This window comes from Coregonus lavaretus (genome assembly GCF_964263955.1).
Source record: "Coregonus lavaretus genome assembly, chromosome: 29".
In the NCBI taxonomy this organism is placed as follows: domain Eukaryota; kingdom Metazoa; phylum Chordata; class Actinopteri; order Salmoniformes; family Salmonidae; genus Coregonus; species Coregonus lavaretus.
The window spans coordinates 13,435,929-13,452,609 of record NC_140016.1 but is presented as its reverse complement, the minus strand read 5'-3'; the positions used below and the strand labels follow the sequence as shown (position 1 = coordinate 13,452,609).

The following is a 16,681-nucleotide window of genomic DNA, read 5'->3' as shown; positions in this document are numbered from 1 at the left end:
GGGAGTAGAGAGATGGGGAGTTAGGAGGGGAGTAGAGAGATGGGGAGTGAGGAGGGTAATATAGAGACGGGGAGTGAGGAAGGTAATAGAGAGACGGGGAGTGAGGAAGGGAATAGAGAGATGGGGAGTGAGGAGGGGTGACTGGGGGAATAGAGAGATGAGAGGCAGGACAGAGCTGAACAGGGCAAGCCCAGACTAGAGCAACACAGCCGGTGGAGTGCAGCAACACAGTAACATGTGGTGAAAGAGTCTCCTGGTGCTAGCCCACTAGAAATCTAGCGTAATGACAGGCTAGGGAGAGGTGCAGGCTGTGATCGTTAGCCACCAGCTAACCCCCAATCACTACCTGGATCGTATGTCTATCTATCAGCACCCTCAGGGAAAGGCTCTCTCCACTCTAAACCCTTGCAGCCTTTCACAATTCATATACAGTTGAAGTCGGAAGTTTACATACACCTTAGCCAAATACATTTAAACTCAGTTTTTCACAATTCCTGACATTTAATCCTAGTAACAATTCCCTGTCTTAGGTCAGTTAGGATCACCACTTTATTTTAAGAATGTGAAATGTCAGAATAATAGTAGAGAGAATGATTTATTTATTTCATCACATTCCCAGTGGGTCAGAAGTTTACATACACTCAATTAGTATTTGGTAGCATTGCCTTTAAATTGTTTAACTTGGGTCAAACATTTCGGGTAGCCTTCCACAAGCTTCAAATCAAATCAAATCAAATCAAATTTTATTGGTCACATGCGCCGAATACAACAGGTGCAGACATTGCAGTGAAATGCTTACTTCCCACAATAAGTTGGGTGAATTTTGGCCCATTCCTCCTGACAGAGCTGGTGTAACTAAATCAGGTATGTAGGCCTCCTTGCTCGCACACGCTTTTTCAGTTCTGCCCACAAATGTTCTATAGGATTGAGGTCAGGGCTTTGTGATGGCCACTCCAATACCTTGACTTTGTTGTCCTTAAGCCATTTTGCCACAACTTTGGAAGTATGCTTGGGGTCATTGTCCATTTGGAAGACCCATTTGCGACCAAGCTTTAACTTCCTGACTGATGTCTTGAGATGTTGCTTCAATATATCCACATCATTTTCCTTCCTCATGATGCCATCTATTTTGTGAAGTGCACCAGTCCCTCCTGCAGCAAAGCACCCCCACAGCATGATGCTGCCACCCCCGTGCTTCACGGTTGGGGTGGTGTTCTTCGGCTTTCAAGCGTCCCCCTTTTTCCTCCAAACATAACAATGGTCATTATGGCCAAACAGTTCTATTTTTGTTTCATCAGACCAGAGGACATTTCTCCAAAAAGTACGATCTTTGTCCCCATGTGCAGTTGCAAACCGTCGTCTGGCTTTTTTATGGCGCTTTTGGAGCAGTGGCTTCTTCCTTGCTGAGCAGCCTTTCAGGTTATGTCGATATAGGACTCGTTTTACTGTGGATATAGATATTTTTGTTCCTGTGTCCTCCAGCATCTTCACAATATCCTTTGCTGTTGTTCTGGGATTGATTTGCACTTTTCACACCAAAGTGTGTTCATCTCTAGGAGACAGAACGCGTCTCCTTCCTGAGCGGTATGATGGCTGCGTGGTCCCATTGTGTTTATACTTGTGTACTATTGTTTGTACAGATGAACGTGGTACCTTCAGGCATTTGGACATTTCTCCCAAGGATGAACCAGACTTGTGGAGGTCTACAAATTTTTTTCTGAGGTCTTGGCTGATTTCTTTTGATTTTCCCATGATGTCAAGCAAAGAGGCACTGAGTTTGAAGGTAGTCCTTGAAATACATCCACAGGTACACCTCCAATTGACTCAAATAATGTCGATTAGCCTATCAGAAGCTTCTAAATCCATGACATCATTTTCTGGAATTTTCCAAGCCGTTTAAAGGCACAGTCAACTTAGTGTATGTAAACTTCTGACCGACTGGAATTGTGATACAGTGAATTATAAGTGAAATAATCTGTCTGTAAACAATTGTTGGAAAAATGACTTCTGTTATGCACAAAGTAGATGTCCTAACCGACTTACCAAAACTATAGTTTGTTAACAAGAAATTTGTGGAGTGGTTGAAAAACTAGTTTTAATGACTCCAACCTAAGTGTATGTAAACTTCTGACTTCAACTGTATGATGGATACAAACTATGACGTAAGTCTTATAAATTGACTATTGAAGAATTGTTGTGATAAGTAACTATGATATTTTGAATGAACGCATACTGGAATCCTGATATGGAATCATATAAGGTATGAGATGGTATCAGACCAGATCAGGTATAATATATTATTTTAATGTACTTTGTATGGAGTAATACTTTGTCTTCGGAAAGTATTCAGACCCCTTGACATTTTCCGCATTTTGTTACAGCCTTATTCAAAAATTGATTAAATTAATAAAAAAACTCAGCAATCTACACACAAAACCCCATAATGACAAAGCGGAAACAGGTTTTTAAAAATTGTTGCAAATGTATTTCAAATAAAATACTGAAGTATTCAGACCCTTTGCTACAAAACTCGAAATTGAACTCATGTGCATCCTGTTTCCATTGATCATCCTTGAGATGTTTCTACAACTTGATTGGAGTCCACCTGTGGTAAATTCCATTGATTGGACATGATTTGGAAAGGCACACACCTGTCTATATAAGGTCCCACAGTTGATGGTGCATTGCAGAGCAAAAACCAAGCCATGAGGTCGAAGGAATTGTCCGTAGAGCTCAGAGACAGGATTGTATCGAGGCACAGATCTGGGGAAGGGTACCAAAAAATGTCTGCAGCATTGAAGGTCCCCAAGAATACAGTGGCCTCCATCATTCTTAAATGGAAGAAGTTTGGAACCACCAAGACTCTTCCTAGAGCTGGCCGCCCGGAACAAACTGAGCAATCGGGGGAGAAGGGCCTTGGTCAGGGAGGTGACCATGAACCTGATGGTCACTCTGACAGAGCTCTAGAGTTCCTCTGTGGAGATGGGAGAACCTTCCAGAAGGACAACCATCTCTGCAGCACTCCAGCAATCAGGGCTTTATGGTAGAGTGGCCAGACGGAAGCCACTCCCCAGTAAAAGGCACATGACAGCCCGCTTGGAGTTTGCCAAAAGGCACCTAAAGACTCTCAGACCATGAGAAACAACATTCTCTGGTCTGATGAAACCAAGATTTGGACTGAATGCCAAGTGTCAAGTCTGGTGGAAACCTGGCACCATCCCTACGGTGAAGTATGGTGGTGCCAGCATCATGCTGTGGAGATGTTTTTCAGCGGCAGGGACTGGGAGACCAGTCAGGATCGAGGCAAAGATGAACGGAGCAAAGTACAGAGAGATCCATTAAAATGATATGTGACTTGAGCATGCCTGACTTGACAAGCTGTTGAGAAAAGAAAAGAAACCGCCAAACACTTTCTCTGTAAATTGTAGAAGAATGTGGTAAATGCTGGTTGTCAGAGGCACTCCAGAATCACATTCTAAACATATGTAATCACCAATGTCCTGGTGTTGACATTTCTCCTGAACACATAATTAAACTGTTTATCACAGTGTCAATGTGTCACTGATATATAATTGGACTCTGCAGTGCCCCTCCCTCCCCCTCCAACCTGCCCCGGCCCTGCCCACTGTATGAATGTCATTGTTCCCCTGCCTGCTCTCAAGTTATTTTGAAATGGAGCGACAGAGCTGCCAGATTGGCATTGAAGTGTGACCCTTTGGGTATTCAGTTTGACGGCAGAGGCCGCCTTTGTTAAGTGTATAGCGCCCCGCTCCCGCCCATTTATCTAGGAGGGCTGACAGCTCCACAATAGCAGCCCCTCTCCCTCCTCTCTCCCTGAGCGTGAGGGAGGCAAGTCACCACTCAGCAGGCAGCAGGGGACCCTGGGAGGGCGGCTCACCTTCCTCAGAGAGCTCCTGGAGGCAGAAGGAGGGGGTTTGTACTGCACATCCAGGGATGACTGCCATCCCTGAGCCCCTATCCTTCCACGTGTACCTGGTAAACAACACCATGGTACCAGGAGACAGACACATCAACATGACAAGGGTAGGCCATGCGTCACCTCTTGGGCCCAGAGAGAGAAGGCAGCATCTCAGAGGTGTGTGTGTCAGAGGGGACGTACGATAACTGACTCTAATGTCCCCTACAGTGACAGCTTTGTAACCGTAGAGCAGTATGGTCTTAGTGAGAGAGATACAAATGAAGGAGGGGGTTCATTTCAGATCTTGAATTCTTCCGTAAAGTACAGTTGAAGTCGGAAGTTTACATACACTTAGGTTGGAGTCATTAAAACTCGTTTTTCAACCACTCCACAAATTTCTTGTTAACAAACTATAGTTTTGGCAAGTTGGTTAGGACATCTACTTTGTGCATGACACAAGTAATTTTTCCAACAATTGTTTACAGATGGTCTGACATTCTCCTGTAGAATTCTCTGATACAGAGCAGAATTCATGGTTCCTTCTATTAAGGCAAGTCGTCCAGGTCCTGAGGCAGCAAAGCATCTCCAAACCATCACACCACCACCACCATGCTTGACCTTTGGTATGATGTTCTTACTGTGGAATGCAGAGTTTGGTTTTCGCCAGGCATTACTGGAACCATGTTGGGTCCCATTATGCCTGGCAAAAACCAAACACTGCATTCCACAGTAAGAACATCAAACCAAAGGTCAAGCATGGTGGTGGTGGTGTGATGGTTTGGGGATGCTTTGCTGCCTCAGGACCTGGATGACTTGCCTTAATAGAAGGAACCATGAATTCTGCTCTGGATCAGAGAATTCTACAGGAGAATGTCAGACCATCAGTCTGTGAGCTGAAGCTGAAGCGCAGCTGGGTCATGCAGCAAGACAATGATCCAAAACACACAATCAAGTCTTCACGAAAATTGCTAAAAAGCAACAAATTGGAAGTTTTGGAATGGCCTAGTCAAAGTCCAGACGGTTTGCAACTGCACATGGGGACAAATATCATACTTTTTGGACAAATGTCCTCCGGTCTGATGAAACAAAAATAGAACTGTTTGGCCATAATGACCATCTTTATGTTTGGAGGAAAAAGGGGGGCGGCTTGCAAGCCGAAGAACACCATCCCAACTGTGAAGCACGGGGTGGCAGCATCATGCTGTGGGGGTGCTTTGCTGCAGGAGGGACTGGTGCACTTCACAAAATAGATGGCATCATGAGGAAGGAATATTATGTGGATATATTGACGCAACATCTCAAGACATCAGACAGGAAGTTAAAGCTTGGTCGCAAATGGGTCTTCCAAATGGACAATGACCCCAAGCATACTTCCAAAGTTGTGGCAAAATGGCTTAAGGACATCAAAGTCAACGTATTGGAGTGGTCATCACAAAGCCCTGACCTCAATCCTATAGACATTTGTGGGCAGAACTGAAAAAGTGTGTGCGAGCAAGGAGGCCTACAAACCTGACTCAGTTACACCAGCTCTGTCAGGAGGAATGGGCCAAAATTCATCCAACTTATTGTGGGAAGCTTGTGGAAGGCTACCTGAAACGTTTGACCCAAGTTAAACAATTTAAAGGCAATGCTACCAAAAAACTAAATGAGTGTATGTAAACTTCTGACCCACTGGGAATGTGATGAAAGAAATAAAAGCTGAAATAAATCATTCTCTCTACTATTATTCTGACATTTCACATTCTTAAAATAAAGTTGTGAATCTAACTGACCTAATACAGGGAATTTTTACTAGGATTAAATGTCAGGAATTGTGAAAAACTGATTTTAAATGTATTTGGCTAAGGTGTATGTAAACTTCCGACTTCAACTGTATGTGGATGGTGTTGGTGATAATGGAGAGGAGCAGAGGTAGCCTGGATGCCATATCTCTGCTTAGCTATTACATTCCAGTTCTCGCCACTCCTGTCATTTGCCAAAGAGACTGGCCTTTTGGCAATCTTCAAATACAACATTCTATCATTAATGAGCTCGAGGAGATCAGAGATTTGATCCTGATTCGATAACCCTCACAGCTATCATCCAATCACAATGTTTATGCAAATTAGACGGTTCTAAATTAGACATTCTAACTTCATCCATACATTTTATTGGAAACATTCTTACATTGGGCATTCTGACGTAATACATTTCATTGTAAACACAAACATTGGGCACAGGGAGAACAGAGGATTCCCATTTATTGCATTTTTACAACCAGGCAATGTGATCACATCACACCAGAGAAGCTGTCACCATTCAAACTTCCACGGCAGTTCATTGTGAACGCTGTAGCCTATTATATATTGCGCAAGCAATTTGTGACCAAACTACAGGTATATTGATACTTCTGGGACACGCATTGGGCTAGGCTACTGGTTGAACAGCTATAAGAGGAATACAGAGGATGGAAGAGAGAGAGAGGCCAGCGGAGATATCAGCGGAGATGCATCAATTGCGCAAGAACGGAACAGTGAAGACAGAGATGTGTAAATTAGAACTTAATTCATAGTTAGGGCTGGGCTAGTAATCCACCATTCCTATGATATATTAGGCCTAGCCTACTATAACAATGACAGGTTTTGAGTTTTCTAGTGGGAAAGTTGCACTCGTAAAGCAGTTATATATAAACTGAGTATACCAAACATTAGGAACACCGCCCTAATATTGAGTTGCACAATCCATGTCTCAAGGCTTAAAAATCCTTCTTTAACCTGTCTCCTCCCCTTCATCTACACTGATTTAAGTGGATTTAACAGGTGACATCAATAAGGAATCATAGCGTTCACCTGGATTCACCTGGTCAGTCTATGCCATGGAAAGAGCAGGTGTTCCTAATGTTCTGTCACTGAGTGTTTTAGGCCTAGTGTACTACATTGAATTTAGGTGACCAACACCTGTGCTATGCAAGCCAGAGACTTATTGTCTGACACACGTTTTGTGCCAATGAATTGAAGTTGAACATTGCCAAATGCGTAATCTTAATTAAATGTGCAATAAAAAAGTATATTGCCTAGGCTTATTTAATGAAACCCTGGCTGTTGATGTATAGGCAACACATCAGAAAGCAGGGACTCCCCACTGAGCTCCTTTTTGGAAACGGCAAGTTCACTTTCTCATCCATACACTGTCCAGCAGCTCACAACAGCAGGATGGGGGGTCTTTTCATTAGGAGGGACGTCTACCAAGCTAAAATAATGATTATGATCACATTTTCTCAATTTAAATATTAGGCCTATGGGGACACCTGTACATTTGGCAGCCAAGCACAAGTGATCAGTGTAGCCTATTATCGTCCAGACATGACGTTGAAATATCTTCACACCTAGAAAAAAAATCTCCAGGCTTCCATCGTGGATTCAATTGAATAAAAAAAAAAAAAACGAATTACAGGAGTCAGTTTGGAAAAACGAATCCAGTGTGAATCTTCCTCTGGAATAAGGCCCATGCTGGAATAATAACTAAATAATCAACGTCTCTAGTAATAGGTTTAGCTGTCTTTCTCTCCCCCTTCAAACTTTCCTTGTCAATTAATTTCATAGGTTACATTATTTTAGCATTATGCTATAATGTAGTCTAGGCCTACTTTCTGATGGACTACAGCCAAGAGTTGAAGGTGAACCTAGGTTTTGAATGCGTTTTTAGGAAGGGAGAAATGGGATTTGTGTGTGTCTGATATACGCTGGGGGCTTTGATTGATGGGTCAAATTCTCTCTATGTCCAATCAGAAAGTTTCCTGAAGTAGCCTTTCTGCATTCCATCTCTTAATAAGAGCACTATGGAAAAATTATATACCTGAAATTAGCATAACAACATTGTAAAAATGTAAGCAAGTGATGATGATCAGCATATGTGCGAGTAATGACGACAGGTGGAATGACGACAGGTGCCAGTTTTGCGTTTCTTTCTTCTCACTAATGGGATGCAACTGAAGCAAAGTTTCCGCTCAGAGGGAATGTCTCCAACCTTTCCTGTGCATCTGCCTATTCTCTATTCCCTCCGAGTGAAAGCCTGCAAATGCAGTTACTGTGAGGGCCTTAAAACAAGTGTGCTTTTAAATAAGCATTCAATCCATCTCTGAGTTACTGTGTCAATCAGTTCCGAGGTACATGGAGATGGAGATGAATGGATGTAAATAAAGATGCTGTGGGTTTCCCTGGGAGGAGTGTGTGTGTTTCCGTGTGTGTGCGTGTCTGGCGCTCACATGCAAAGTGCTTGTCGTCCGCTGTGCTTCTGCCTCCTGGCCTGACACGCTGCTTTGTTCCAGATCTGTCACTTAGACCACTCAGCTAAGAGGGCCATCAACACTTCCAATATCACTCTCTCAGCCACCTCTCTGTGTGTGTGTGTTAGTGTGTGTGCGAGTGCATACGTTTACACACACACTGAAGTCTGAAGTAGTACTGTAGGATCCTCTCCTCTCCTCTCCTCTCCTCTCCTCTCCTCTCCTCTCCTCTCCTCTCCTCTCCTCTCCTCTCCTCTCCTCTCCTCTCCTCTCCTCTCCTCTCCTCTCCTCTCCTCTCCTCTCCTCTCCTCTCCTCTCCTCTCCTTCCAGCAGCTTCCTGCCAAGCCTGCCTCTCTCTGGCCCCTTTACATACACCCACGCAAGGCCCCAGCCCTCTCTTTTTTTCAGCCCTCTCTTTTTTTGAGCAAAGGAGTATTTAGATTGGCCCTGAGCCATCTCCCAGTCTGATTCTGAGAGCATGAGAGAGAGAGAAAGAAAGAAAGAAAGAAAGAAAGAAAGAGAGAGAGGAGAGAGAGAAAGAGAGAGAGAAATAGAGAGAGAGAGAAATCGAGAGAGAGAGAAAGAGAGAAAGAGAGAAAGAAAGAAAGAAAGAAAGAGGAGAGAGAGAGAAATAGAGAGAGAGAGAGAGAGAGAGAGAGAGAGAGAGAGAGAGAGAGAGAGAGAGAGAGAGAGAGAAAGAGAGAGAGAGAGAAAGCTGACTGGAGTGTCACATCAAGAGGCTGTGTTAACTCTTGTGATGGACGCCTTTCCCCCGTCTCCTCTGCCTGCCTGAGAGCCTCCACTCTGTTCTCTGCATTTATCTCAGCAATGTAGGAAACATCTGACTACTGTTTTTTTCAAACTCCCCTGTCTTAGGTCGCATATAACTAGCACTCTAGCTCACCATTAAAGACACTTGAATATATGAAGTCGGTGGTCATGAATTCACTGCAAATCTGTATCTTTAGTACCCAGAACACATACAGTACGACCTGCAGCTCAATTTACTGTACCTCTCAGGTCCCTCTTCAATACCTTATTCAATGCCATTCTAACAGCATATTCGTAGCAATGGGATGTGATGCAACTATGTAACCTTAGTGTGGATGGATTATCTAAATGCATGTTGAGGCTACAATTCTCAATTCAATGAAATTCAATTTGCTTTATTGGCATGACGTAACAATGTACATATTGCCAAAGTGTACTTTCGAGATTAAGTGATACATTTACAATATTTACATTTACTCTCTCTCTCTGTCTCTCTCTCTCTCTGTCTCTCTGTCTCTCTCTCTGTCTCTCTGCCTCTCTCTCTGCCTCTCTCTCTGCCTCTCTCTCTGCCTCTCTCTCTGCCTCTCTCTCGCTGTCTCGCTGTCTCTCTCTGCCTCTCTCTCTCTCTCTGCCTCTCTCTCCGCCTCTCTCTCTCTCTCTCTGCCTCTCTCTCTCTCTCTCTCTCTCTCTCTCTCTCTCTCTCTGCCTCTCTCTCTCCGCCTCTCTCTCTCTCTCTCTCTGCCACTCTCTCTGCCACTCCACTCCACCAGGCATCACTAATGATAGGAGATGAATTCCACTTTGATGACTTCATGACTTTATTTAGGTCTGCAGAGCCATGTGATATAAATACTGTGGAATACAGAGCCATCACCAGGAGCCATTCACATGGAAGCAAAGGGGGCTTGCTTGTTGCTTTGCTCCCACAGGGTTTGGGACTTACAAGAACTTCATGTTAGTTCAGCGTGCAGGGACATAGTTTATGAAGTGTACTGAATAAAGCATCATTGGTTAAGTATGTTGAGCTCATCGCATACTTTGTGTCCTGGCTCCTCTGTGAGCATGAGAACACTGTCACATGATTGTGATGTGAGGATGATGACTTCATGACTACAATGCTACTGTGACCACACTGACAGCCATGAAACTGACATTTTAAACTTATCAATGATGCCAAAACTGATCTCATCATAGGCTACACATAAACAATTAGACATGTGAGATCACTCATACAACAGAGGACAAAACAGAAAAAAATGTCTGATAAAACTGCAGTTCTCATAATAAAATGACAGCTGTTAAGATTGTTTAAAAAGAAAGAAGACCAGCTCTATATGACATTAAAGCTAATCGTTTAGAGCTGATAGGAACTCCAGGTCCAGTTCAATAAGGCCCCGGAAGACAGGAAATGCCGACTAAGCGCATGTTAGTGGCATTATTAGCTTTTATATTAAAACACACTTACCATGGTAGCAGTTATATGTCTGTGTTGTTTTATTTTCCCAGATGTTGTCCTTTTAAAATTCAAAGTGGTTCCATTATTCATGATCTCACTTATCTCATTGTAGAGCATCTCTGCTTCCTACTGTCACGCCCTGGCTCTGGGGACTCTAATATGTTGAGCCAGGGTGTGTAAAGTATATGTGTTTTGTTCTAGGTTTCACATTCTAGTATTGTTTGTCTATGTTGGCCAGTGTGGTTCTCAATCAGAGGCAACGTGATTCAGCTGTTGCTTGTTGTCTCTGATTGAGAACCATACTTTAGCAGCCTGTTTCCCCACAGAGTTTGTGGGATCTTGTTTCTAGTCTGTTGTGTTAGACCGTGAACTGGCACGATATCGTTTTGTTGTTTTCTGATCGTGTCTCTAATAAAGAGTATGTTTGCCTGCAACGCTGCGCCTTGGTCCTCATCTCTGTTAGACGATCGTGCACCTACTTGTTTAGTCTCATATGAACCCACACACAGGGACAGAGGTAAACACTGACAGTGTAGCTGGGATATATGTTTAAACAGAGCAATAAAGGCTCTGAGCACCGTAACATAACACAGACATAGAACTGCTACCATGGTAAGTGTGTTTTAATATAAAAGCTAATAATGCCACTAACTTGTGCTTAGTCTGCATTTCCTGTGTTAGTAGCAGGGGAAGAAAGAGACACTGGTTGACCTGAAGTGGATGCATTCAGCTCTGCAAGATAAAGCTGGTATTGACACAAACACTCTTGCATTAGGCTGCCTCCCTCTAAACATTTGGACTGGTTAAATCATTGAAGACTTCTCAATAAGTGCTGTGTCATTGAGCGCCACAAAAGCAGCATCTTGTGTTCAATTGGGAAGAAAGGGCCTACTGTGCAACATTTGAGAGCATTCAAAAAGATAGAATGCTTGCAGCAAGAAACATCACTAGCCCTTTTTTTCCATTCTCAAGCTTTATCATTCTCTAGTATTTGAACAACTTTCACGGTTTTTTGGGTGCATTATCCTTAATTTGTGTACTCTGTTTATTATATCATTCCAGTTTGAAGTCTGATTATCTTGTTATGTTACTCAGGAGAGACAGAATAAATGAAATGTAAAGCACATCCCTATAACCCTTTGTAAGCCATGCCACTTGCAACCACTACTGTCAGCCCTTCACTTGGCCTGTGTTTGACACTAAACGGAGTGTTTGCCAGGTCTTGCATGACTAGGGGAGACAGGCAGCGTTGTCAGTGCTGTGCTGTTGAGGAGTGCAGGGGAGTAAGGGAGAGGGGGAGCAGGCCAGGCCAGGGAGGGGCTAACAGAGAGAGAGAATGCCAGCTGCTCTGTTTGTTTGTGAAGAAGGCTCCTCTTAGCCGGGAATTCTGCAGGCTTTTCTCACAGGGACTTGTTTTGCAAGGGAACAAAGCTGAAACCATGGCGGCATGTCTCCCCCGAGGCTTTTTCAAAAATAATTAATCAAATGAATACTCACGACTTCTGTGGCACAGACTTGGTTGGAGGCTTGTTAGCGGGAACATTGCACCGCTCTGCAAAAATAAATTCCATTTAAATGTCAGAGTGCTGTTTTTCATTAAACCCTGATCAAGAGTGAGCTTATTATCAATTTCTCTTTTGTTGCTACGTCACACATCATAACATTTCTGCCTAAATGGACAGCACTCCAGTTGTTACATGGTATAATGTCCTCTGTCTATTAACATCATTTCAGACTGATTTAATCAGAATGTGGGTAGGAAAAATGTAAAGAAGACTTACTTTGTCCAGCACATCCTGAGGGTATGTGTTGTGACTCCTGAGCAGAGAGAGAGAAAGAGAGACAGAGGTGGAGAGAGGTAGAGTGAGAGAGAGACAGAGAGAAAGAGAGAGAGAAATAAAGAAAAGTGTGCATCAACTACATTAGCATACAGTGAGGTGATACAGGAGAACAAATGGGAGGGAAATAGCTAAGCTGATGGACTTAATTGATTTTACACTAATACAATTAGACAGAGCACACAAATCCTGTTTCAGAGTATGGTGAGTGGGCTAGAGTAGGCAGCAAAATGTCTTAGTTAAAAGATGGCCCCATTAAATCAGGATTTATAGACACAGGCTTATTATTAGGAATGTCAGCCAGGTCAAGCTATGAGATTCAGACCTATTAAGACAGAAAGAAGAGGGCTTTAGCTGCAAAATTAGGTGTCAGAGGATTTGAGGCTAGGGAACGACCGCAGAGAGGAGAGGAGGAGAAGATGTGAAGGCTAGGACAGACACAGATGCTGGGAGCTAGCGGAGGAGAGGAGGAGAAGATGTGAAGGCTAGGACAGACACAGACGCTGGGAGCTAGCGGAGGAGAGGAGGAGAAGATGTGAAGGCTAGGACAGACACAGACGCTGGGAGCTAGCGGAGGAGAGGAGGAGAGGATGTGAAGGCTAGGACAGACACAGACGCTGGGAGCTAGCAGAGGAGAGGAGGAGAGGATGTGAAGGCTAGGACAGACACAGACGCTGGGAGCTAGCAGAGGAGAGGAGGAGAGGATGTGAAGGCTAGGACAGACACAGACGCTGGGAGCTAGCGGAGGAGAGGATGTGAAGGCTAGGACAGACACAGAAGCTGGGAGCTAGCAGAGGAGAGGATGTGAAGGCTAGGACAGACACAGACGCTGGGAGCTAGCAGAGGAGAGGATGTGAAGGCTAGGACAGACACAGAAGCTGGGAGCTAGTGGAGGAGAAGAGGAATGGGCTGAAGGACAATGGATTATACCGGGGCTAAATCTCACTGTATTACAGTGCGGCTAAAGTGAGCTGACAGGAGTTTCCCCTTAAAAAGTCCATCCGGCAGGCGTATGCAGCCAGCCAAATGAAGTCCCATGGGCCCTGGTCAAAAGTAGTGCACTAGGTAGGGAATAGGGTGCCATTTGGGACACATCATCTCTCTCTCTCTCTCTCTGGTGCCATGGGTGTCTCACTGGTCCTTTACTGTGACAGAGTCTGACAGGCTCTCACTAGGACAACAGCTTTGGGTCCAATTTAATACAGCCCCTTTTACTGGATGTGTTCTCCCTTCTGACTGACAGACGGATTACGTGATTACAGCTTACAAAACAAATAAGACAATGACCAAGCCATTTAGAATGCATACGTCTCTATAGTTAAGATAATAGTAATAACTAGTGTCAGTATTAATAGCAGCCAATTGTATTACTAGCACTTACAAGTAGTAGTAGTAGTAGTAGTAGTAGTAGTAGCAGTAGTAGTAGTAGTAGCAGTAGTAGTAGTAGTAGTAGTAGTAGTGACATTAGTGATAGTAGTGGTAGTAGTAGTAGTAGTAGTAGTAGTAGTAGTAGTAGCAGTAGTAATAGTAGTAGTAATAATAGTAGGGATAGCAGTAGTAGTAGTAGTAGTAGTAGTAGTAGTAGTATTGATAGTAGTGATAGTAGTAGTAGTAGTAGTAGTGATAATAGTAGTAGTAGTAGTAGTGATAGTAGTAGTAGTAGTAGCAGCAGCAGTAGAAGCAGCAGCAGTAGCAGTGGTAGTATTAGAAGTAGTAGTAGTGATAGTAGTAATAGTAGAAGTAGTAGCAGTAGTAGTAGTAACAGTAGTAGTATTAGTAGTAATAGTAGTGATAGTAGTATTATTAGTTGTATTAGTAGTGGTAGTAGTAGTGGTAGTAGTAGTAGTAGTAGTAGTAGAAGTAGTAGTAGTAGTAGTAGTAGTAGTAGTAGCAGCAGTAGTATTAGTGGCAGTGGTAGTAGTGGTAGCAGTAGCAGCAGCAGTAGTAGTAGTATTAGAAGTAGTAGTAGTGATAGTAGTAGTAATATTAGTAGAAGTAGCAAATTGTAGAGATCTAACTGAAGCAAAAAAAATATATATTGATAATGTAAAATTAACAGCCATACAGAAAGACTCATGTGAAGGTGAAATTACAGAGGAGGAACTTCTGGATGCAATTAAAGACTTTAAGTCCAGGAAAACTCCAGGGTTGGATGGCATACCAGTCGAGGTATACCAAACCTTTTTTGATATACTCAGAGGACAGTTATTAGCATGTTTTTACCATTCCTATGTAAATGGTAGATTATTAGACACTCAAGAAGAAGGCCTAATTTAATTATTACTGAAACAGGATACAAGTGGAAAATATAAAGATCCAGTCCATTAAAAAAATTGGCGGCCCCTTACACTTGTGTTGTGATGCAAAATTTCTAGCAAAATGTATAGCGCATAGAATTAAAAAGGTATTGTCGGACATTATTCATTCTATTCAGACAGGTCTTTTACATGGACGATACATTGGAGATAATATAAGGCAAGTACTGAAAACAATAGAACACTATGAAAAATCTGGGAAGCCAGGCCTGCTATTCATAGCAGACTTCGAAAAGGCATTTGATAAAGTACGACTGGGGTTTATATATATAAATGCCTGGAGCATTTCAATTTTGTACAATCTCTTATAAAATGGGTTAAAATCATGTATAGTAACCCTAGGTGTAAAATCGTAAATAATGGCTATTTCTCAGAAAGTTTTAAACTGTCAAGAGGAGTGAAACAAGGTTGTCCATTATCGGCATATGTATTTATTATTGCCATCGAGATGTTAGCTATTAAAATCAGATCCAACAAAAAAATCAAGGGATTAGAAATCCAGGGCTTAAAAACAAAGGTGTCATTGTACGCTGATGATTCATGTTTTCATTTAAATCCACAACTTGAATCCCTCCACAGCCTCATAGAGGATCTAGATACATTTTCTAACCTCTCTGGTTTACAACCAAATTATGATAAATGTACTATATTACGTATTGGATCACAAAAAAATACAATTTTTACATTACCATGTAGTTTACCAATAAAATGGTCTGATGGTGATGTGGATATACTCGGAATACATATCCCAAATGAAATAAATGATCTCACTCCAAAAAAATGTAATAGAAAGTTAGCAGAAATAGATAAGATCTTGCTACCATGGAAAGGTAAATACCTGTCAATTTGTGGAAAAATCACACTGATTAACTCTTTAGTATTATCCCAGTTTACCTATTTGCTTATGGTCTTGCCTACGCCTAGCGAAGAGTTTTTTAAATTATATGAGAAAAAAATATTCAATTTTATTTGGAACGGCAAGCCAGACAAAATTAAACGGGCCTATTTATATAATGAATATGAATTAGGAGGACAGAAATTATTAAATATTAAAGCATTAGACCTATCACTAAAAGCTTCAGTCATGCAAAAATTATACTTAAATCCGAACTGGTTCTCTAGCAAACTAGTAAGATTGTCTCACCTATTCTTCAAGAATAACTTTTTCCCTTTATTCAGATTACAACCCCTCACTGTCAGGTATTTGAAAAGGAAATAATCTCCCAAATATCACTATTTCTAAAACAAGCCATAGAAAGTTGGTTGCAATTTCAATTGAATCCTCCAGAAATGACAGAACAAATATTGCAACAAATACTGTGGTTAAACTCAAATATATGGAAGAGGAAAGTGGAAGGTGGAAAAAGTAAGGAACTTGTCTGTCGGCCTTGCATTAAAGAACATAACTGGTTAAAGAAAATTGTGATAAATAAAAAAGTTTACCAGTTTCATTTAAGGACCAAAAGATTGACAGCCATCCCCATATAGATTGAAAAATTGTTGGGAAGAGATTTTTGACGTACCGATTCCATGGCATAGTGTTTATGAACTGATATGCAAAACGACGCCGGATTCAAAACATAGAATTGTTCATTTTAAATTATTATATAAAATTCTTGCTACCAATAGAATGTTATTTGTAAGGGAGATACAATCTTCCCAGCTCTGCAGATTTGGCTGTGAAGAGACAGAATCATTAGATCATTATTGTTTTGGTACTGTCCATTTTTAGCTTGTTTCTGGACACAGGTCCAGGAATGGCTGAAGGATTGCAATATTTGCATGGAGCTGACCCTGCAGATAGCACTACTGGGTGATCTGAAAAGTCATAGTCAATCGATCAATAATATTATAATACTTTTAGCAAAGATGTTTATTTTCAATTCACAAACTGTAGAAACAATGAGAATAGAAAGGTTCAGAACTTTTGTAAAACATCACAGTACAGTTGAAAAATATATGGCAAATAGAAATCCAATATGGATGGTGTTAAGAGATAGATGGGAGGTGTTGAATGGAGCTGAAGGATGGGACTAATAACAACAACTAATAACAACAAGATAACTAGTGTAAACATGCTGTGTCCATAATAAGTATATAGGTTATGTATTGTGAGCT

At 42.0% G+C, this 16,681-nt stretch overlaps 1 protein-coding gene across 1 annotated transcript in view; it reads right to left on the bottom strand.

Moving 5' to 3' along the window:
• LOC311105026 (AF4/FMR2 family member 2-like) overlaps positions 1-16,681 on the bottom strand; it is a gene marked incomplete at both ends in the record, with an annotated part of 221,560 nt that overhangs the window by 135,359 nt on the left and 69,520 nt on the right. Inside the window, 2 exons of the mRNA XM_084147006.1 lie at positions 11,908-11,962; positions 12,192-12,228. Of these exons, the coding sequence (XP_084003132.1) occupies positions 11,908-11,962; positions 12,192-12,228 (92 nt within the window). The remainder of the gene's footprint in view (positions 1-11,907; positions 11,963-12,191; positions 12,229-16,681) is intronic.